The sequence below is a fragment of the Pecten maximus genome, chromosome 15, assembly GCF_902652985.1.
Source record: "Pecten maximus chromosome 15, xPecMax1.1, whole genome shotgun sequence".
Classification (NCBI taxonomy): Eukaryota; Metazoa; Mollusca; class Bivalvia; order Pectinida; family Pectinidae; genus Pecten; species Pecten maximus.
This window is the reverse complement of record NC_047029.1, coordinates 13,998,514-14,022,538: the sequence shown is the minus strand read 5'-3', so window position 1 is coordinate 14,022,538 and position 24,025 is coordinate 13,998,514. Positions and strand designations below refer to the sequence as shown.

Genomic DNA, 24,025 nt, shown 5'->3' with positions numbered 1-24,025 from the left:
ACTGACCCCTCTTGGCCCCGCCCCTCAGGCCCCTGGGGGGTCAGCCTCACCATTTGCACAATTTTGAATGCCCACCCAATAGTGATGCTACCAGGCAAATATGAGCAATATCCATTGCTTGGTTTCAGAGAAGCACTCGCTAATATCAATATAGCCCAATTGACCACATTTGGCCCCGCCCCTCAGGCCCCTGGGGGGTCAGCTCCATCAATTGTACAATTTTCAATCTCCACCCCATAGTGATGCTACCAGGCAAATATGAGCAATATCCATCGCTTGGTTTCAGAGAAGAAGTCGTTTATATTAAGAGAGCCAAATTGACCCCTTTTGGCCCCGCCCCTCAGACCCCTGGGGTGTCAGCCCCATCTTTTGTACAATTTTGAATCCCCACCCCATAGGGATGCTACCAGGCAAATATGAGTGATATCCATTGCTTAGTTTCAGAGCAGAAGTCGTTTATATCAATTCTTTAAAATTGACCCTTTTTGGCCCCGCCCCTCAGACCCCAGGGGGTCAGTACCTTCATTTGTACAATTTCAAATTCCTACCCCAAGGTAATGCTACCAGTAAAATATGAGAGATATCCATTGTTTGGTTCCAGAGAAGAAGTCAATTATATGAATATAGCCCGATTGACCACATTTGGCCCTGCCCCTCAGGCCCCTGGGGGGGTCAGTCCCATCATTTGTACAATTTTGAATCCCCACCCCATAGGGATGCTACCAGGCAAATATGAGTGATATCCATTGCTTAGTTTCAGAGCAGAAGTCGTTTATATCAATTCTTTAAAATTGACCCTTTTTGGCCCCGCCCCTCAGACCCCAGGGGGTCAGTACCTTCATTTGTACAATTTCAAATTCCTACCCCAAGGTAATGCTACCAGTAAAATATGAGAGATATCCATTGTTTGGTTCCAGAGAAGAAGTCAATTATATGAATATAGCCCGATTGACCACATTTGGCCCTGCCCCTCAGGCCCCTGGGGGGGTCAGTCCCATCATTTGTACAATTTTGAATCCCAACCCCATAGTGATGCCACCAGGCAAATATGAGTGATAGCTATTGCTAGGTTTCAGAGAAGAAGTCGATTATATCAATAGTGCAAAAATGACCCCTTTCGGCCCCGCCCCAGAGGCCCCCAGGGGGTCAGTCCCATCATTTGTACAATTTTGAATCCCAACCCCATATTGATGCTACAAGGCAAATATGAGTGACAGGCATTGCTCGGTTTCAGAGAAGAAGTCGTTTATACCAATATAGCCAGATTGACCACATTTGGCCCCGCCCCTCAGGCCCCTAGGGGGTCAGCCCCATCATTTGTACAATTTTGAATCCCCACCCCATAGTGATGCTACCAGGCAAATATGAGTGATAGCCATTGCTTGGTTTCAGAGAAGAAGTCGTTTATATCAATAGCGCAAAATTGACCCCTTTTGGCCCCGCCCCAGAGGCCCCCAGGGGGTCAGCCCCATCATTTGTACAATTTTGAGTCCCCTACCCATAGGGATGCTTCTGACCAAATTTGGTCAAATTCTGATGTGTGGTTATGAAGAAGAAGTCAATTGTTGACGGACGGACGGACGGACGACGGACGCAACGGTATGGCATAAGCTCACCTTGGTCCTTTGGACCAGGTGAGCTAACTAGAGAAGTTTGATATGTGGAAAGTTTCATCACGGCACACAACAACAGACAAAGCAGGACAGCTATAGGTTATCCTGACCCTTAAAGTCAGATTACCTAAGAACATGTCAAGTCTATATCGATTTCAGTATTAATAAAAAAAATCCTCTTTTCTTTATATTTATCATGGAATATGAAAACAGTTTGCTTGCGGTTGATAAAAATTGACAATCTAAAAACTACAGAATCACACATAAAACGAAGAGTGTGCGAGCTTAATTGTTAACTTTGATCATGCTTTAACTTGAATGTTGTGTCTTTGTCATTAACAAAAAGTATATTCTTCTCAGTCTATTTGTTAACCAGATGCTTTCTGTCTGCGAATTATATCAGAGCCTGGTTTTGTCATATCAAAATAATCTTCATATAAAATCAAGCGATGATTTCAAATACAAGATTCATTTGACCTCTAACTGCATCATATGATGACACAATGTGTTATTGACTGTCAATTGTTTTGGGTTGATCCTTTGTTATCTTGACCTATCGACCACTCATTATCTTATCAGATATGCTAACAATGGCTAAACTAAAGAGGAATTTCCATCTGCCTGAACTACATGTACAACAGGTAGATAGGCGACCTCATGGTGCACTATATTTGCCTTAAGGTAATTACAACCCAGAGCAGTCAACAGCACAAAAAGAATTGTGTGTATATATATATATATTGGTCCTTTTTAACAATGCACTACCACCAATTGTTCCATTTAGTGACAACTCTGTACCATACATACAATGACCTTTGACAGAAGTGCTTGTCGACGGAAGAGAAGTTCATATTATCTTTTTCAAAAGCCATCTGATGTTAATTAACAGAGACATGTTCACTAGTATTCGTGTTTTTGAGATGGTCACTATTTATTTATGGAAAAAATGTATATATGTTGTTATATATATGCCATTGATTAAAGGGAGACAAACCCTTACAGAAAATGTAAGATGTATGGATATGGTTATAAATACTCATAGGAAATAACTCTTATGAAATAATATGTAAATAGTTCCATCTGGAATGTTCAGAAGGAGGGATGTCATAATATTTTGTTTACAAGTGTTAACGAATTCTAGAGAATTTTTTCAGAAAAAGACATGATTGGAGAATGTACTTGGAAGATCTGACAATACAGTATAAATACACCAAGAGACAAATTGTTATTCAGAACTGAAAATTGTTGAGAGCTATATGAATTCTGTTGGATCCTTAATTGCCTGATACTGAGAACTAATTTATAGCTGTCTAAATGACAATTCTATTGAATTATTAATTGCCTTTGAACTGTTGGATTTATAAACATTTGGAATTCTGGAGAAACGGACAGGAAAGGATTACTCAAGGACAGCTGTTATAAGATAAGTAATTAACAGTGTTGATTAAAAAACACCACGTTGTACACCACTTAGTTGTAATTGAGCATTATATCTGTAACTTGCTTAGTTTCGGATACGTATATCACTAAATTGGGTTTGGAACTTAGCTGCTGGGTTTCATATTTCTGTTTTTATCATGTGACAATATTTCAACTACAAGTAATCTTCAATTATTTTCATTGGTCAGTAAAGTGACCAGTCTCCTGTCCATACTAACAGAGGACACTGTTGTTGGTCCATTTGTAGCTTACATTGTTCAGATCTTGCCAAATTATCTTGTTATATACAGTTATTGCCCTTTGTCTATCTGACTAAATTTGGGTATACATCCAAGTACCTTCCCCAAGATCCTGATGGCAGGGAGTACGGTAGAATAGAGACTCACACCTCGAAGACTTGACACGTACCTAGGGGTTGGACCCTGGTTTTTTTTTCATTCTGGATTATAGGAGCATGTCAAGTCCCTATGTCTCATGTCCAACATTAAGACCTAAATCTTTTTTAGTCTATATATAAATGGACTTTAGATAATACAGTTTTGCAACATTTGCTCTTGTTACAAAATGCAATAATGTCAGTGAACAATTCTAACTGCTTTTTGAACATCCAGTAAAATATGTCAGGTTTAAATCCATGTTAAACAAAAACAAAAACAAACCAAACCAAACAAACCCATGTTTGGTGGTTTGGTTTGTTTTTGTTTAATGTCCTATTAACAGCCAGGGTCATTTAAGGACGTGCCAGGTTTTGGAGGTGGAGGAAAGCCGGAGTACCCGGAGAAACAACCGGCCTACTGTCAGTACCTGGCAACTGCCCAACGTAGGTTTCGAACTCGCAACCCATCCATGTTTAGACTAAGCACTTGGTATAAGCACTAATCTGTTATAAACCGTTGCTATAATGCCTCCAAGACTTCATTTACTCCACAAGTAACAAATACATTAAATATCTGATAATATGGACCTTCGAATGCACACGTTATAAGACTGATCAGTTATCTTGTTGAAGAATATTTAAAACTTATAAAATATACCAAGTTATTGATACAGTGTCACAAAATTTATTTACAACAGATTTTGTAACTTGTACATTAAATATACAAGCTTTATTTGAACACTTTCCAGTTTACAAAAATGATTACAACATATCTATGAAATGGGCAATGATAAAATGATGATTTTGATAACTAGATGCATCTTGTATGATGTATATACACTTGTACAAAGTCTTTTCATCTTCAATTTTATGGCCATGTATCAGATTTTAACAAATTTTCAAGCTGTGTAATAATCATATTCCCAGATGACTTTTTGTGTTTATAAGCTAGTTTGTCTCTCAATCACTAACAACATCAGAAGATGCTGGAATTCTCCCACACCAGCAACAGTTGTTGATGTCCTGTTCTCTCGAGTCACCACAGGTTGATGATATTTATGCTATGTATTGCGTATTCCCAGTGCCTGTTCTAGTTCCATCCGTCGCTGTTGTACCTAAAATTAACAATTAACATGTGTTACTAGAATGTACCATAAATATTCGGGAATAGTGCACACTCGTGCATGTTTTGAGGTTCATTTTCAAAAACATGAAAAAAAAAAAGTCACTTTTTATTTTGATGCTTAACTACAAGGTAGCTGAATTTTACAGCCTAACACCTGGATAGGAATCCGTAAGTTATCAAAGCTACATAACAACATTTAATTGGAATCACTGGTCAGATATGACAAATTGAAAATAGAACTCATTCATGTGGCAAGGGAATAAAATGTACATCATACACATCCATCCTCCATATCTGCTGGGTTAACAGAAATGGAAATACCTATATAAATATGTGTAATATATAAATATTCTTTTGTTAGATTTGATTTGTATCATTCTAATCCTAAATACACCTCCCAATAAGAACCAGGATCATTTCAGAAATCCACTTATAGTAGTCCTTGACCTTTTCAGCCAAACATTCTTTTCCTTGCTTAATTCCGACTAACTTCATAATGTCTTAACAAAATGTTTGTTAGTGAAAATATACATTAGACGTAATACCACAACAACTTTGTTTTTATATTAATACAAATAGCCGTACCTTGCCGTAGAAGTAACGACATACTGCCTCCTGTGACCACGGTTTGTAGTAATAATCGGCCCGTCTTTCCTCCTCTGGGTTACCAGCAACATCTGTGATTGTCTGAAATAACCAAAATTCTTTGCTGAGCACATCAAAAAAGTACAAAACGTGACTTTAGAAACTAAAGAAATCTTTTTAATACTGTGGCAGAATTATGACATTGTACTTGGTAGCCTTTTCAGGGGATTGTATAGTTATCAGTCCATCTGTCTATAGTAAGCTGCAGGGGTAGAATTTAACTTTTTTAGTAACTCGCACGTTGTTGCGAGTGGATAAAATTTTAACTCGCAAAATTACAAGCTTACTCGCAATTTTGAAATTATGTGTTAACATTAAATATAACAGATGTTTTATGATAAATAATCTTTACTTGCTTCAAATAAAGTTTTTATTTGAGACAAAATACAATTAATCTTTTTGTTTTTTGTTTCCAATGAATATTAAAGGATTTTGATTCTATATATTTTTTTAATTACATGTTAATAATTTATTTTCAAGAAAAAAAAATCAGTCATTTCATTTGATTTAATCATGTATGATTTCTCATAAAATCTTTGACTAATAATGAAATAAGTATTAATAAAATTCTATCTAATTAAAATGCTATTCCCTGTCCATCATGATTTTACAACATAGTCTACACCTGATTCGGAAAAAAAACGAATTTTTCATTTAAAAATTTCATTTTGTTTTTGTCATATCTGAAGTTGACTTGTTAAATTAGAAAATGGACAAAACAGTAAGTACTGATAGAATTTCAAGTAAGAACAAAACATTTACCGATGATGTTGTATTTTCAAAGCGAATCGTGCTTTGTTTCTCGGAAACTCTCGTTTCTTTTCCATTACAATATATTCATGTATATCGTAGTCTTTGAGACGCTTGAAACTAACGAGTGCTGTGTACAAGCGTCACCAAGATAATGCATTGTCTGTGTGTCGGTTTTTGTTTCAAGTTTTCGTCGATGTTTTACTATGTGTGTCGGTTTTACCAGGATTTATATGCACTCGCAGAAAAATGCAAGTACCACAATTTTCTACTCGCAAAATGAAAAATCAGCTCGCATTTAGCGAGTGTGCGAGCGTTAAATTCGAACGCTGAAGCTGTATCAAACTCCAGACCTCCTTTATTTTTTATCGCTGTGATCTCAAATGCATGAAGCTCCTTAATTTCTCCCATTGGGATATGGGTGGGATTATCATCAGGCATGGTCTCAATGACAAACACAGGTATCAGTGATTATTGAAAGTCATTCTCAAGGAGGTCTCAATGACAAACACAGGTATAATCATCAGGCATGGTCTCAATGACAAACACAGGTATAAGTGATTATTGAAAGTCATCCTCGAGGATGATTTTAAGTGAACAATCTCATTCAATCTAAAGTGTACTACTCTGAAGTTGTACAAATTCATTGAAACAAATGGTTACTTGTACATCAAAATGAACATAATACTGCCCAGTGTTCCAGCTAGGATTTGAAAAGGGCAGGGCGCTGCCTAAAAAAAAGGGCATTTTTGTGCGCGACTTTTTTTCCAGGCCTACCTATCTTCTACCTTATTTTACAGGACAATTCGAGTACATTCATGCATTACATATGACCTGATTCATAGAGACAAATAGAAATATGTTGATTTTTTTTTATTATTTCGTTTGTGTGTAAAAATATCTTCTTTCTTCTCTTTATTCTTCAAATATTGTTTTAAATTTTGATGGTAAAAGTAATGACCTAGAGTAATTCAAAAATAAAATGATATTAGCATTATTTCAATTTAAGGGTGTATTGATAGAATCCATATACGATAATTACGTCCAATCAAAAAGTTACTATCAGATTATAGTCAACAGAGCGATATTTTCAACAAGAAGTTGGTCTGTCCATATACCTACATATATATACTAACTAATTAATATAGGTCTCTGGTCTGTCCGTTGTGATTGTAAGACGACTAATTGTAAGTGAAGATATTATGGAGCAAAGGAGAAAATGTGGTCAAGCATATACGAGAAAAAATGATTAAGTAAAAGAAATTCTATTATTTAATATCTGAATAAACTTCGTCCAAATAACTACGATGCATCTTGTAAGCGGCGGTAAATTTCTACTTTCACTTTAGACTCTTTAGAAATAACGGTAAACTAAAATCAGGAAATTATAGCAAGTTAACATTTTCTTGAATTACTTATAAGAAATGGTAAACGAATTAGAGCCGGTTATGATTCGCAAGTTTCTGATCAAACATTTGTTCCGTTGCTCTCGTAAACAAACGGTCCCCGCGTGTTGTTAGAAATGTATTCACTTGGCTATCACATGACCCGCAGTTAATGCAGAGTCGGCATTTCTGATACGAAAATAACACAATATAAACTAAACTTTTGCAACCATTATTCACATGAGAAGATATTTTTATATGTCCTTTATTTATTTATGAAAAATAAACATTTTGTATAGAAATCCGCAATCCAACAAGGAATTTGCGACATCTGCATTTACAACGAACCATTTCCGGCGTCCCGCCAAACTTCATCAAATAAAATCAACCGAAAGCTCATTTTGATTACTGGAAAATCACTGGAAAGTGATCTCATGATCATTTACCTAAAAGTTGCTTGGTTAAAACCAGAAGGATTTCGTGTTGTCACGTGAAGAAAATTTCAAAGATATATAGATCGATCGCCAATGCACACGTGCTCATGGGATAACTTTACGACAAACGTGCGGCTCTTTTCGGTCTTGTCAAAAGTTGTTTACATAAGTAAAACAACATTTCCATCCATTATCATTACTTTGTTAATCTTCAAAAAGCCGTCGTGATTATGATTTAATTGGATTACCAACCGATCCCATCGTCAGTATCGACTCGTCACGGTTAAATGAATCTATTAAAACACCATCTCGATCCCCAGCTGACCGATCACTGCCTCGGGCAGCGTACATCAGTACCGTGGATAAGGGTCTAAACACAGGTAAGGGGACTAGTGTTACATGTGGCCAATTAGTGACTGACTGACTGTATATTGCATGGCTTCAGCAAATCGGATTTAGAGTATACGAGGCAAAATGAGCATCAATGACACTTAGAAAAAGGGCAGTACTACAGGAAAAGGGGCGGGGCGCATTTCTAACTTTGAATTAGGGGCAGGGCGCCGCGCCCTGCTAACCCGACCTAGCTGGAACACTGCTGCCAATTACTTATTGTGATGGACACAACACAAAACTTCCATTAAATTGGCATGACTCATGTATTTGATATAAAGTTATATGAATGTTTATACATAAAGATTCTTTCTGTAACTATCTATAAATGTACCCCGTCAGATTTGAGAGGGTTCCTAATGTACATACCTTGAGATCCCGTGTCTGGGAAATGAGCCAGTTATTTATGAATTCCTGTGGATCCTTGGCAAAGCTAAGGAAGAATTCCCGGTTCGTCTTCAGCTGGTTAATAGTCTCCACTGTCTCATGGATCTAAACAATAATGGTAAGATGAAATGAGTAATTTTACTGGACCAGTGTGAAATTTTCTTATTTCACCGTAGGGTTGGGTTCATGAGAAGCTACACATGTTCTTTGCATGTTCTCAACCACTGTATGATGTCATGTAAACGATACCATGACATCACGATTTTATAAACAATACCATGACATCAGGATTTTATTAACAATACCATGACATCAGGATTTTATTAACAATACCATGACATCAGGATTCTATAAACAATACCATGACATCAGGATTCTATAAACAATACCATGACATCAGGATTTTATAAACAATACCATGACATCAGGATTTTATAAACAATACCATGACATCAGGATTTTATAAACAATACCATGACATCAGGATTTTATAAACAATACCATGACATCAGGATTTTATAAACAATATCATGACATCAGGATTTTATAAACAATACCATGACATCAGGATTTTATAAACAATACCATGACATCACATTGACAATTTTATTTTAATCAGCTATAGGTAAATATCAATATTGTCTTGAATTGATGTAATGTCAATATTAGATACATAAGAGGAGGAAAATAAGCGCAATCAATGATTGCGAAGCTCACCGGCAGCATTTTTTATGCATGTATAAGCATGTCATTTTGAAATTGTTGGTCACATAACATCATCCCTAGACCTCTAATGGATGTATAAACCGAATTAGAAGGGTGTGAGGTGTATACTGTGGACTTACAAGATTTCCAAAAACTGACCCCAAAAACTTTAAAGTGGGTCTTGGTGCCAAAAAAGTCCATAAAATGGTAAAATGCGAAAAAAAAATATAATTTTTTTCTGCATTATTTAGCCATAACATCACACCTAGACCTCTAATGAATGTATAAACCAAATTAGAAGGACGTGAGGTGTGTATTTTAAATTCTTTGCTTGGATACGGACGCCGGGAGTGAGACTAACAGAATCTAACATTGGTCTGTTCTGTGGACAGGGATATCTCAACCTGAGTGTAGGGGTTTGGCCAGTCAGCACGAGGCTTGCTGAGTGCTGGCCAGCCTAACTCTTACACGACGGTTGAGATATCCTTGTTCACCGAACAGACCCATGTTTGATTATTTTTCTCACATACTTGCAAGCAAATGTAAGCTCTTATGAAAGTTTTTCATCGCGCCATTTGCAATGCTCCTTGGAATGTGTGTCAAAATTAATGACGTCATCATTTAAGACATAGTTACTCAACGTAAAATGATGACGTTACGTTATTGTGAGCAGCATCATATAGCGCGTGCCAGCTGTCTTTATCACCTGTGTGAGATCGATTCATCTTTTCCCTAGCAACCGCCGGATAATTGTGAAGTATGTGAGAAAAGGGGATCTCGACCCTTGGGGTAAAACTCATGTTTGGGAACTTAGTTATTATCCTGTGGGTTGAGATGCCTCTGCCCCTAATAGGGTGAATTATTCCATTAATCTTACCAAGGACTTTCCAGTTATAGAAAGGTATCTTATCCAGTGTAAAAGGGGGTTAAGTTCAGTCAAGTAAATAAGCCAAACTTACAAAGGCAAAACTGCAAGTTCAACACTATATTAAGTTGAGTGTACAGTATAAACCACTACCTTATCATCCCATGTTCCTCAGAAATGTTCATTTAAAATTCAAAATTTCTTTACCAACTAAAAAGGCTTTATGTCAGTTAGTGTCCACATAAGTTTGATTATAACCTTATTAACAAGTTCATGCATTTCAGGTTCCATGCAATTTGATCTTGACATAACTATTAAACCACAACAATCTTGCAAGGTGAACTTGAAATGGTTATTATCTCTTTGAGTAGCCTTACTTGCACGTATGGAAACAAAACGAAGCTACTGGTATGATGAACTGTGATATTCAGATTTTTTCTCTCTTTTTTTCTCTTTTTCCCTTTTTTTGTGGATTCAAGAAATATGAACATTGTCTTATCATAATGGTGTCCCAGAATATTTTACAAATTCAAACTTGATGATTATCTGAGTGCAGTTTTAAGAGACTATCCAGTTTGACAATCAGAAGGGCAAGACATGCAGATTTTACACCAAATATAGGACAAATTTAACCTAGCAGTTGTTGAAGTCTAAGCATGCTGACGTGGTGACGTCAGACTTACCCATACCTTGGAATCAAGGCTTGCTATTTCCTGTTGACTCTGTGTTGACAACAGGAAGGAGTTCATCTGCTGTTTAAGGGTGTCATCCTGAAATTTAAACTTTTTCTTGTCACACAAACTCTTGACTGTAGTTATATCAAAGCCTGCCACTTTTCATTTTCAATCCAGATATAACTTTTCATTCAAGTCATTCATGAAAATTAACACAATACAGAACTTTTCATTTTCAAATATTGACTGAAAAGCTAATTTAACTTAGTAAATGAAACACTTATGTGTCCTGTTTAAATAACAAAATATTTACAACATAAGGATCCATACTTAATATATAATATTGAACAACCTGAAGTGTTTTCAAATATTTACCACCAGTAACATTTTTTTTAATGTATTTTTTTTTTAGATATGTGACTTAATGATTGATAGTTAGAATGATGACTTACAACTTCCACTTCAATATCATAACAGGCAGTCTTCCTGGAATCAGGTCCCTCCACACTACAATATAAAGTTAACATACTGAGTAGGGGCCACACTACAATATCAAGTTAACATACTGAGTAGGGGCCACACTACAATATAAAGTTAACATACTGAGTAGGGGCCACACTACAATATAAAGTTAACATACTGAGTAGGGGCCACACTACAATATAAAGTTAACATACTGAGTAGGGGCCACACTACAATATAAAGTTAACATACTGAGTAGGGGCCACGCTACAATATAAAGTTAACATACTGAGTAGGGGCCACACTACAATATAAAGTTAACATACTGAGTAGGGGCCACACTACAATATAAAGTTAACATACTGAGTAGGGGCCACACTACAATATAAAGTTAACATACTGAGTAGGGGCCACACTACAATATAAAGTTAACATACTGAGTAGGGGCCACACTACAATATCAAGTTAACATACTGAGTAGGGGCCACACTACAATATCAAGTTAACATACTGAGTAGGGGCCACACTACAACGTAAAGTTAACATACTGAGTAGGGGCCACACTACAATATAAAGTTAACATACTGAGTAGGGGCCACACTACAATATAAAGTTAACATACTGAGTAGGGGCCACACTACAATATAAAGTTAACATACTGAGTAGGGGCCACACTACAATATAAAGTTAACATACTGAGTAGGGGCCACACTACAATATCAAGTTAACATACTGAGTAGGGGCCACACTACAATATAAAGTTAACATACTGAGTAGGGGCCACACTACAATATAAAGTTAACATACTGAGTAGGGGCCACACTACAATATAAAGTTAACATACTGAGTAGGGGCCACACTACAATATAAAGTTAACATACTGAGTAGGGGCCACACTACAATATAAAGTTAACATACTGAGTAGGGGCCACGCTACAATATAAAGTTAACATACTGAGTAGGGGCCACACTACAATATCAAGTTAACATACTGAGTAGGGGCCACACTACAATATCAAGTTAACATACTGAGTAGGGGCCACACTACAATATAAAGTTAACATACTGAGTAGGGGCCACACTACAATATAAAGTTAACATACTGAGTAGGGGCCACACTACAATATAAAGTTAACATACTGAGTAGGGGCCACACTACAATATAAAGTTAACATACTGAGTAGGGGCCACACTACAATATAAAGTTAACATACTGAGTAGGGGCCACACTACAATATAAAGTTAACATACTGAGTAGGGGCCACACTACAATATAAAGTTAACATACTGAGTAGGGGCCACACTACAATATCAAGTTAACATACTGAGTAGGGGCCACACTACAATATCAAGTTAACATACTGAGTAGGGGCCACACTACAATATAAAGTTAACATACTGAGTAGGGGCCACACTACAATATAAAGTTAACATACTGAGTAGGGGCCACACTACAATATAAAGTTAACATACTGAGTAGGGGCCACGCTACAATATAAAGTTAACATACTGAGTAGGGGCCACACTACAATATCAAGTTAACATACTGAGTAGGGGCCACACTACAATATAAAGTTAACATACTGAGTAGGGGCCACACTACAATATAAAGTTAACATACTGAGTAGGGGCCACACTACAATATAAAGTTAACATACTGAGTAGGGGCCACACTACAATATAAAGTTAACATACTGAGTAGGGGCCACACTACAATATAAAGTTAACATACTGAGTAGGGGCCACACTACAATATAAAGTTAACATACTGAGTAGGGGCCACACTACAATATAAAGTTAACATACTGAGTAGGGGCCACACTACAATATAAAGTTAACATACTGAGTAGGGGCCACACTACAATATAAAGTTAACATACTGAGTAGGGGCCACACTACAATATAAAGTTAACATACTGAGTAGGGGCCACACTACAATATAAAGTTAACATACTGAGTAGATGATCTCACTCATAACAAGAAAAACACCATTATTATTTTTGGTGAAAACCATCTCTTTTAAAATAATCTTAATCGCAAATTGGTATTGAAAAGTATTATCAAAATGCAATATAAAACTGGAAGACGAATAAAAATGAAGTTCAGTCAAATCTGTCTACAAAGACCGCCCAAGGGGAGACAGAAAAACAGTCACAATAGACAGGTTGCCTTCACAGATAAGTTGAGATTTTTGTACCAACCAGTTTACTGTAAATTTTTGTGTATAGTGCTTACATTTGTGTTTATGTTTTAATGTATGCAGCTGTATATATAAAAGTGTGCACAAACAGCAATATGCCCGTAATTTCCCAAAACTTGCATGTTCTATTATTGTACACATACATTTTGACTGCATGGTAATTGATTCCTCTCACCCAGCCCCAGGGCAGTTAAACTAATTATAATAGGTGGTCGGGTCTTTTGATTACATTATCAAACCAGGGTCAAAGTGCATGTCCAGGAATTTATGAGGATAACTACTGAGAGCTGAGAAATTGGTCTTTATAAAAAATAAACTAGCAACCGCTGTTCCAAAATCATCAGTTGTTAATCACATTAGACAGGTGTTCACTATACATAGGGCCGTTATATAGATTAATCTCAGAGGGAATCTGAAAATCAGTCGTTATAGACAGGCGGTCGTTAGAGCAGGTTTGACTGTAATATCACAGGTGTATAAATTCATGACAAAATTAACAAGAGATCCCAGTGGGATCTTGCACTGGTACCCAGAAAAGTACTAATTTCCTCGTGGAATGCCTAATAATTAGGCATTCCCGATTATATTAGGCATTCCACGAGGAGATTAGGTACAAAATGAGGAAATTAGAACTTCCACGAGGATTTTAGGCCTAACTGAGGAATTTAGGCATTTCGTGAGGAGATTAGGTATAAACCATGAGGAAATTAGGCATAACATTTTTAAACGTACCGGTGTGATCATGTCACGCACCAACGCCCACACAGCGTGGGGTAGCCTTAGGCGAGTGCCGATCAGCCAGTGTTTACCTGTGTTCTGGTCTGACATGGTCACTCTGTCAGTAGGCCTATTATACGTGTAGCTTGATGTTTAGTGTAAAGTCATCACATTTATGTCATCACATTTATGTAACAGTGTCTTATTTTATGTTTCAGGTATCAACAGCAGTCGGAAAGAAATTCAAGTGTATTATTAAACATTAAAATTCAATCTAAAAAACGAACGTGTTCGATTTTTTTCTAGTTTGTTTGCATGTTTCATCACCCGGCGGTCATTACGTAAAATTAAAGATTATAGCTTAAGTGGCTTCAACACGACCCTGTATTTAATTGATTTTGTCATTGAAATATATCATAGCACTCGAAAATGATTCACCTTTGAAGCGATCATTTTGGCCATACGATGCTGCGGTCGTAGATTTATGTTGTTTTAATGTTTACCGAAGGCCGCCCAAGAAAAAAAATGAGAATAATCATAGACATCAACTCCTTCCACATTGATTACTCCGTAAATAAGGTGTTGTTTAATCGTTTTGTTTCAATATTGCAGCGTTATGATACCGTATAGATTCCGAAGTAAATTGTTTGTTTACACGCATCAACTTCACGTTCCGAGTCTCAGAGAGCCATGCGGTAATCGATAGATCCCGATAGATGGCGCTTAACAAGAAAAGGTAACTCTAAAGTCATACTTCACGGAACATATGTTTTACTGTACTGTACATACTTCAGGAATTAGAATAAAAACAGAAAATTCAAATACAAATCGTTTGACTTTTTGTTATTGTGTCCGACCGGACATGTCAACGATCGCATCAAGCCTATACAGGTAAGTTATTGTGTATGTGATTGTATTATATTTGCTTTTCAGAAATTGGACGTATGCGGTACTGCACATACAGACATTCAGAAATTAGTGTCGTTTTATGACCGACACACTTCGATACATGTCCGGGTTATGTCATTGTGCTTGTGTATATGTTTATCTATATTTAATTGCTTAAAAACAATAATAAAATGTGCGTTGTTTTTGTTGTTTTATATATAGACAAATACTATTGGTCGAGACCAAATATTATTGAATTAACAAATTAATGAATATGACTGATGTTAAAAAACTAATGAAAATGTGTATTTTTATCAGATTAATTAACAACATGATTCGTCCTCCTTGATAAATAAGAATGAAAATATTTTGTAGTGAAACTGTGCCATGTATCAACTACGAACACTACTTTAATTGTATATATTATATTGTAAATATGTTTATCTCTATATATCATGTCAATATGTGAAAAGAGAATAAAATGAATTTGAAATTTAAAAAAAAATTGTTATTATGAGCGACTGGGCATGTCAGGTATACAGGTAAGAGAATTCATGATCACTGTTCTCCGGCAGGCTGACGACGACCATCTGTCAGAAATTGTCCGTCCGTCGTCCAGAGCTACGTTATCGCAGGTAAGTGTGTGTTATTCAAAGGACATACATATGTAATACACGATTCAATATTTTGTCAATCACCAATTAATGTATATTAGTTATGTGTTTACCATTTCTTATTATAAATCATTACTATAAAAAGGAACGCGGCATCATTTTTTTTCTAAAATTATTTGCGATTTTATTCGCAAATTGGTATTCAAATAAACATACCAACAATGAATCAGGTCTGGATACTCTGGTTTGCGAGTAAAGACGATACACACGTACAGTAAACTAACGCATTATCTGCTTTTAGTCATGAAGGACACTTAATTCATTCAAAAGGTAAAAAATATATTGTAGATTAATTATGATGTACAACAGACTAAATATCTCCAGAATGAAAAATCGGTGTTGGAACTTACAATGTACTTCTACAGAAACATATTTTCATCCCGTTTTTAACATGTCATGGTCTCATGGATTGCCGACGATTAAATGTCTGAGAAAGATTCATGTAAAGGTGATTTCCAAACATTATAACATTATTGATAGTTTGCGTACAGGTACATATCATAGTTACTTATTAAAACAGAGACATATATAGATGTTTATCGTGCAAATGCCACCGCAATGTCGGAATACACCCACCATATATATTTTCGCTGTATACGGCAGTGACGGAAACAGTTGTATTTTGGAATCTTAGCACGTGCGTAAGTTCGACTGAGCTACTTGAAAGTGAAACTACGTTTAAAAGGCGAACATATTTCAATCATTTTTGACACCGTTTCACTTCAAAATGATGACTTTTGATGATTATTTTGATGACTGCTGTAGGATAAATAGAATACATGGTCAGTGTCTTAAAATATCAGCTGTATTTTTGGCTCGGGACAGAAAGACAAAAGTGGTCTTTATTTACCCTCGCCAAAATACAGCTTATATTTTAAGACACTGACCATGTATTCTGTATGTACATAAGTCCCTTATTAAAACCATAGTTTTAACTTGGTTGTTTTTATGATGAAAAAGTATAGGCCTACAATTAAGTTGACCGTGACTAATTAAGATTAAAACTAAAACTTATTAAACTCGCAACAATTAAAGTGTATGTTTTTTTGTGTTTGTGTTTTTTTTTTAATTGTATACATATCGTGAAGTGATTGGGATCCGTGAGATTTTACGTTTCATTGATGTGTCGTAAGTGATGTCTTCTCTTAAAACAGGACTAAAATGATATACAAACATGTTCGGAGAATTACGTAAATACCAGGTGTGAAATTACGGCTCACAAACTCGTCACACACCTGTCACTGCACCACAGGTGTCCGTGATTTTTGGCGGTTTAATCGGCACGTGCTAATAATTGCTTGTTAGTACGTACACGGAGCTTGACGGAAATGCATATTTTGTTCAAATCAAACAGATATATATTTTTTAATTAAGTGAGTTTCGAAGATTTGCCTATTGAATAATTAACCTTAATTGGCTCCTTCATATACCCAAAACTGAGAAATGACAATATTTTATTCTCATAAACATATAAAGTTTAGAGAATTACATTTGTATATACATACAAAATTTGTACAGGACATATGATATAATACATCGATACATTTGTTAAGCAAGAGATTATGTTAAATATTGTTGAGTCGTATACTTATTTCTTTAATTGATTTCACAAGCGATTTCAATTCATCGTCTACTACAAAATTAAAAAGTGTATTAAATTTTAATGACAAGGTCTTTCATAATAGTATCTAAATACATATTTTTTTTCTGTTTAATGCTATTTGATGATACAATTTAATAGGTAATGGAATTCGTCTCCTATTTCATTCAGGTTACGAAGACTACAGATTCTATTTTCTCTTAGGATGTTATTCCATCTTATGTATTCGATTGGTAATTAAATGTTACAAATTCGAAATTTACAATAGGAATAGGCTAGCTTAGAAGGGAGGTCAAGTAGATATGTTGAAAAATTACTCTCGCTGTTTTGGCAAGAAAGAATTTAAGTTCTTCAACATTTTTTTCACATCATGTTTGAAATTAATTTCAAACTTCTATTATGAATGTATTGTCACAGTAAAACTTCTAAAGTTCGAACCATAAATGGCCATTCTGAATTTCTCTTCTGTGTCAATTGAACAATGTATTTTTATATATACCATCCGAAGGATATTATGTAAGTCATTACATGTTATAAACGGCCCGTTATAATAGAACATTATTCAAATGTTTTACAAGTTATAAACAACCCGTTAAAACGGGAAATTATTCAAATTTTACATGTTATATATGAACCGTTATAATAGAAAATTAGAAAGATGTTAATGTTATATACGGCCCGTTATAATAGAAAATTATGTCTCTGGTTTCGGTAGCACTTGTTATTAACTTATATATATATTACTCGCAAATATAACTAAAAAATTAATCAGCACTTGCATGATTTTTTTTGTCTAATTCGCATTAATTGCAGGTATAAGTTGGATGCTTCCATGATATTTATATAATTACAGGCTAAAGATCACGATAAATTGAACAATCAGTTGGATATTTAAACAATATTTTATCTATTTGTATATGCAGTTGGATATTTAAACAATATTTTATCTATATTTTATATACATGTATATAAAAACACATTGTGCAATTGACACAGAAGAGAAATTCAAGCATGAGCTCCACTATGGTGCGAACTCTATAAGTTTTACTGTGACAATACATGCATGATATATAGAATATAATTATAAAAAAAAAAAAATCTAGTTCAGAAAATACCATCAAATTCCAAAATAATATCTGTTCCATTGAAAGGACATCGGATTTACTATATGACTAAGTCTGTTCGACACATATATGTAGGAAGTGTGGCGGGGTATAGCAGTTAAGTATGGGGTTTCAATACAGCCCCGATATTAATGTTGAGTGTGATAAAGTTATTTCTTTTATAATTCTTATAAACGGATATAGGAGAGAAATACGTTTGAAGTTATTTCTTTTATAATTCTTATAAACGAACTTGTGGAGGGAAATGTGAATATTATTTATAATTCTTATATAACGGACAAACATGTAGTTTTTAAATTTTGGCAGTTAAATCATCAGTGACCAAATCAGTGACAGTAACCGATACGTCAAGGTACGGCGCCACAGGACACTCACTAGGTGGTACTGGTACATACTGTAATTGATCGGCACATTTCAAAATCATGTGGCGTGCGAACACCTCGCGGGACACTCACCTTGCATTTAACTTCGCCTGTACAATCAAAATCAAATTTTGCATGTTATAGGTTCTATGTTCATCTGCATGATACAGAAAATATAATCTTAAAATATCACTTACCGAATTGCAGGGCGTGCAAAAAACCTCATAGGACATTAGGTGGACCGCTAATTTCTCAATGCCTACTGAGTACGAATTCAGTACCGAATTATGGCTAACTCGTACCCTTTCCAACCCGTACCCAAACAAACTCGTACCCAAAATTGGCGGAATCGCACCCAACGTTGGCGGAATCGTACTTAAAATTGGCGGGCTCGTACCCAGGGAAATTGGCGAAGTCGTACCCATCTTACAAAATTAATTTAAATGAAAATGACGTCCTTTTAATGAAAAATTGTATAGAATTAAATACATATATCGGTGTCCAGTGACTTTTGCACGCCCAGGAATTCGTTAATTAATATGTTTAGAGTATTCTTTTTCTGTAACATACAAATTGTACTTATATCTAACATCGTGCGACATTTCATTGCAATCGGACGAATGTATATCGATGTATTTTGTGAATCAAGCCTTCGGTGATCACTTCACTGTCCGTGGGATATGTTAATTACAGAATTTCAAATCTGAAACCTGAAATACAATACTTACAAAATCTTATTATTTCATCATGACCATGAATACATACATACAGTTTCCAAGTGATCAATAAATGCATTAATATTAAATATAACAATCATTGAGACAAGTGATCATCTGACACGACAGATCATCTATCCGTGACTCCGCCCACCTGCGGTGTAGTCTAATTGGATTAGTTTATATAACTTTGGCGCCTGTCTAGCTGTCAACTAACCCGCGTCTCCGCCTACTTGTGTTCATTGGAAGACGGTGACAGGTGACGAAATCTGTCAATAGGCGGAGTCACGTAACTAGCAAATTAGGTGTCGTGCTGTTTGTCCCACATCATCAGTTTGCTTATGTCTTTTCTAATATAAAAAGAATATCCTGTTGATACCAGAAACATAAAAAATAACGTTAGTTTAATACCGAATGTAATATTCTCCATCTTGTACTGCTGCAACAACACGTGTACAAAAATGACCGTTTGTTGCCCGAGTGAAACTACGTAATACGTACGATTGGCGTTTTGAAATATTAGGTTGTGCATTTTCAATTTTTTTCACATTTCGTGAAGAGAGGTCGGCCCTGAAAAGGGCCGTTTTCAGAGGTACTGGTCGTTTACTGTCGGGAAAATGCGGTAGGGTAAATTTTATCTAGATCCCAAGAAGATGGTTCTAATCACACTGGTATCAGCCCAATAAGGTCGGATACAAAATAAAATCAGCGGCATTTTTATGTTAGATATTAGGAACTTAAGATTTTTAATTGCTCTGTCCGTGGTTACACAAATGTAGGAGTATGGTATGTCCCTGCGTGTACAAATGGCACGAAATATCATCATTTATTTCAGTAAATATTAATCGACCTTTTTTATTATTTAATACGGATCTCGTGTCATGATTCACAATTTGTTTACAGGCTCTAACTTTGAAATACTGCAATACAATTTGACAGGCTATATTTGTATTCGACATAAAAGGGTCTATGAAATAAATAATATATTGAATTAGTTGTGAAGTCGTCATTTTTAACGTGCGGACTCCCCTGTACATTTTTTTACGCTACATAAATGGTTTTTTTTTACCGTACCGTACATCAAAGAAAAAAAAAATAGCCGTACATAAGTGTTATCCGTGTTCATTTTACGGAAAATGGTTTTGCTAGTGCGCGGTTTTAGTTTACACTGCAATAGCATGTACGACACGTGTTTTCATTACACACACATCATTTTATTTGCCGGTTTCTATTAAAAAGGACAACAACAAAAACAAACAAAAAATTGGTCGTTGTTCATTTTGTCAGATTGAAATCATAGCTGGCTGGTTTCATGTACATACGTGTAGTGTATGTTTCTACATAGATTGTATGTACCTAAAATAACGAGATACATGCTGGAATAGATAAAAACATTTTTACTATCAAACTAACTTTAATATTCTTTATTATTTTAATTGAAAAAGAAGGGTACGGGTTCGCCAGTTTTTGCGGGTACGTCTTCGCCAAAATTTGGGTACGGGTTTGTGGGTAACGTTACGACTTTGAATTGGTACTAGTTAACTATCTCCCTTTCTGAAAAGCAAATGTAACTCTATGCTGCATACAATAATTCATGCATACACAAAAACTTACCTCTATAGGCTTGATGCGATCGTTGACATGTCCGGTCGGACAAAATAACAACAAGTAAATTCATTTGAATTTTGTTTTTATTCTAGAAAATCTAATTCCTGAAGTATGAAGTATGAAATTAGAGTTAACTTTCCTTGTTAAGCGCCATCTGTCGATCCGGTGATAAACATATACACAAGCACAATGACATAACCCGGACATGTATCGAAGTGTGTCGGTCATAAAACGACACTAATTTCTGAATGTCTGTATGTGCAGTACCACATACGTCCAATTTCTGAAAAGCAAATATAATACAATCACATACACAATAACTTACCTGTATAGGCTTGATGCGATCGTTGACATGTCCGGTCGGACACAATAACAAAAAGTCAAACGATTTGTATTTGAATTTTCTGTTTTTATTCTAATTCCTGAAGTATGTACAGTACAGTAAAACATATGTTCCGTGAAGTATGACTTTAGAGTTACCTTTTCTTGTTAAGCGCCATCTATCGGGATCTATCGATTACCGCATGGCTCTCTGAGACTCGGAACGTGAAGTTGATGCGTGTAAACAAACAATTTACTTCGGAATCTATACGGTATCATAACGCTGCAATATTGAAACAAAACGATTAAACAACACCTTATTTACGGAGTAATCAATGTGGAAGGAGTTGATGTCTATGATTATTCTCATTTTTTTTCTAGGGCGGCCTTCGGTAAACATTAAAACAACATAAATCTACGACCGCAGTATCGTATGGCCAAAATGATCGCTTCAAAGGTGAATCATTTTCGAGTGCTATGATATATTTCAATGACAAAATCAATTAAATACAGGGCCGTGTTGAAGCCACTTAAGCTATAATCTTTAATTTTACGTAATGACCGCCGGGTGATGAAACATGCAAACAAACTAGAAAAAAATTGAACACGTTCGTTTTTTAGATTGAATTTTAATGTTTAATAATACACTTGAATTTCTTTCCGACTGCTGTTGATACCTGAAACATAAAATAAGACACTGTTACATAAATGTGATGACATAAATGTGATGACTTTACACTAAACATCAAGCTACACGTATAATAGGCCTACTGACAGAGTGACCATGTCAGACCAGAACACAGGTAAACACTGGCTGATCGGCACTCGCCTAAGGCTACCCCACGCTGTGTGGGCGTTGGTGCGTGACATGATCACACCGGTACGTTTAAAAATGTTATGCCTAATTTCCTCATGGTTTATACCTAATCTCCTCACGAAATGCCTAAATTCCTCAGTTAGGCCTAAAATCCTCGTGGAAGTTCTAATTTCCTCATTTTGTACCTAATCTCCTCGTGGAATGCCTTATATAATCGGGAATGCCTAATTATTAGGCATTCCACGAGGAAATTAGTACTTTTCTGGGTACCAGTGTTGGCGCCCACCATTGAATGATAAGAACTATTATCCATTATTTTAATTATAAGTTGTAAAGATTAGGTCTGATGTGACTTACACAATGACATGGTTAATGACAATAGGATCAGGTGGCATCAGAAGGCTGTGCAGCTTCCCTGGAATCTCTGCAAACTTCATCCTAGGACTCTCAAATATCTAAAATATATAAACATCAGTTATTGTCCAGGCTAAACATGAGACAGATCTCTAAACTAGATAACTTTAATTTAACATTAATATTTGATTGTAATAACATTAGAGCTGAAACGAATGTTCGAACGTTCGCGAATGAATACCAATTCCCCGAATATTCGAATAGTGGAATCGTATTTGAATATTCGGTACAATATTTACTTCCCTTCGTCCTTTGATCTGAAACATGTACAAACGTTCTATTTGAGTTTGGGAGCATTTCCAGCTAAATTCCAATAATTCTTAAGCAGAATGTAAGCTATGTTTAGGGGTTTTAACGTACAAAGGTACTATACATCCAACATAGCAAAACATCTCCTGGCCAAACTCATTGAAAACGTGTTCAAATGTCAGATTTTCGTTCCAATCCAGCATTCAGTTTAACATAAAAATATATGTATATACAACTATTTTGACATTAATAGGTTCCAAAACGCGTGAATGAAAAGATATAAACATTTTTCTGACATGACATCGTAAATAAGGTACAGTGCTGCTATCTTTCATATCCGTACTGTGTACAGTACTGTCAACCATGTGGTGCGCCATATGCATTACGTCAGTGTCAATAAAACGCTTTGAAACAATAGCAACATTCCCGGTTACAAGCGCTCATCCGACAGAGGAAAATTTACCATGTGGAAAGTTCGCGGTCGTTTTTATTTCATGTAATTTTACATACGGACCCAACGTTGATTTTTTTAATTATTTGTTGGTCTTATAATGCAAATATTCCTTCTCTTGACATTGACAATATGACAGACACAAGCACGTCAATCAGGTAGGCCAGCCATGTTTACTTTCGCGAACTTGGTGATTTTTTTACGATTATTAAAGTGAGATTCCGACTTAGTTCTGGCCATTCTTCAGTTGTATATATAACTGTTACTTATTTAAAGCTTTTCAGTCGTCTATTAAGCTTAGTAAATCAGAAATAATTACATTGTCTTAAGCATCGACTGTACACTACAGAATATTCGAATACTATTATACCAAACGAATATTCGAATGCCAAAATCTGCTATTCGTTTCAGCTCTATATTGGAGTCAACATATTGTATTTTTAAATTCCAATTAGTATTTGTGAAATTGGGAGATTTATGAAAATGGTATTGACATATGGTGTTTGTCACAGTACAGGAGAATGACCTCCTCACCGCACCAATGTCTGTCCCAGGGAGCTGTTCAGCTCTGTGGAGGTTCTAAGGCAAGACAAAATTCACCAGAGGGGGATAAGGCACAGGTGGTCTTGGGC

General features: G+C 35.7%; 1 protein-coding gene across 4 annotated transcripts in view; it reads right to left on the bottom strand.

The window, feature by feature from the left end:
* Positions 1-4,098: 4,098 nt before the first annotated feature.
* Positions 4,099-24,025, bottom strand: part of LOC117343470 (SWI/SNF-related matrix-associated actin-dependent regulator of chromatin subfamily D member 1-like) — a 36,611-nt gene continuing 16,684 nt past the window's right edge. For 2 of the 4 annotated variants that reach the window (XM_033905830.1, XM_033905832.1), the window contains 6 exons: positions 22,637-22,734; positions 11,243-11,297; positions 10,800-10,886; positions 8,529-8,651; positions 5,141-5,242; positions 4,099-4,544 (listed from right to left, as the gene is read on the bottom strand). In XM_033905830.1, the coding sequence (XP_033761721.1) occupies positions 4,491-4,544; positions 5,141-5,242; positions 8,529-8,651; positions 10,800-10,886; positions 11,243-11,297; positions 22,637-22,734 (519 nt within the window). In that variant the 3' untranslated portion in view covers positions 4,099-4,490. The remainder of the gene's footprint in view (positions 4,545-5,140; positions 5,243-8,528; positions 8,652-10,799; positions 10,887-11,242; positions 11,298-22,636; positions 22,735-24,025) is intronic. The other 2 variants (XM_033905831.1, XM_033905833.1) reach the window with 2 other exon arrangements.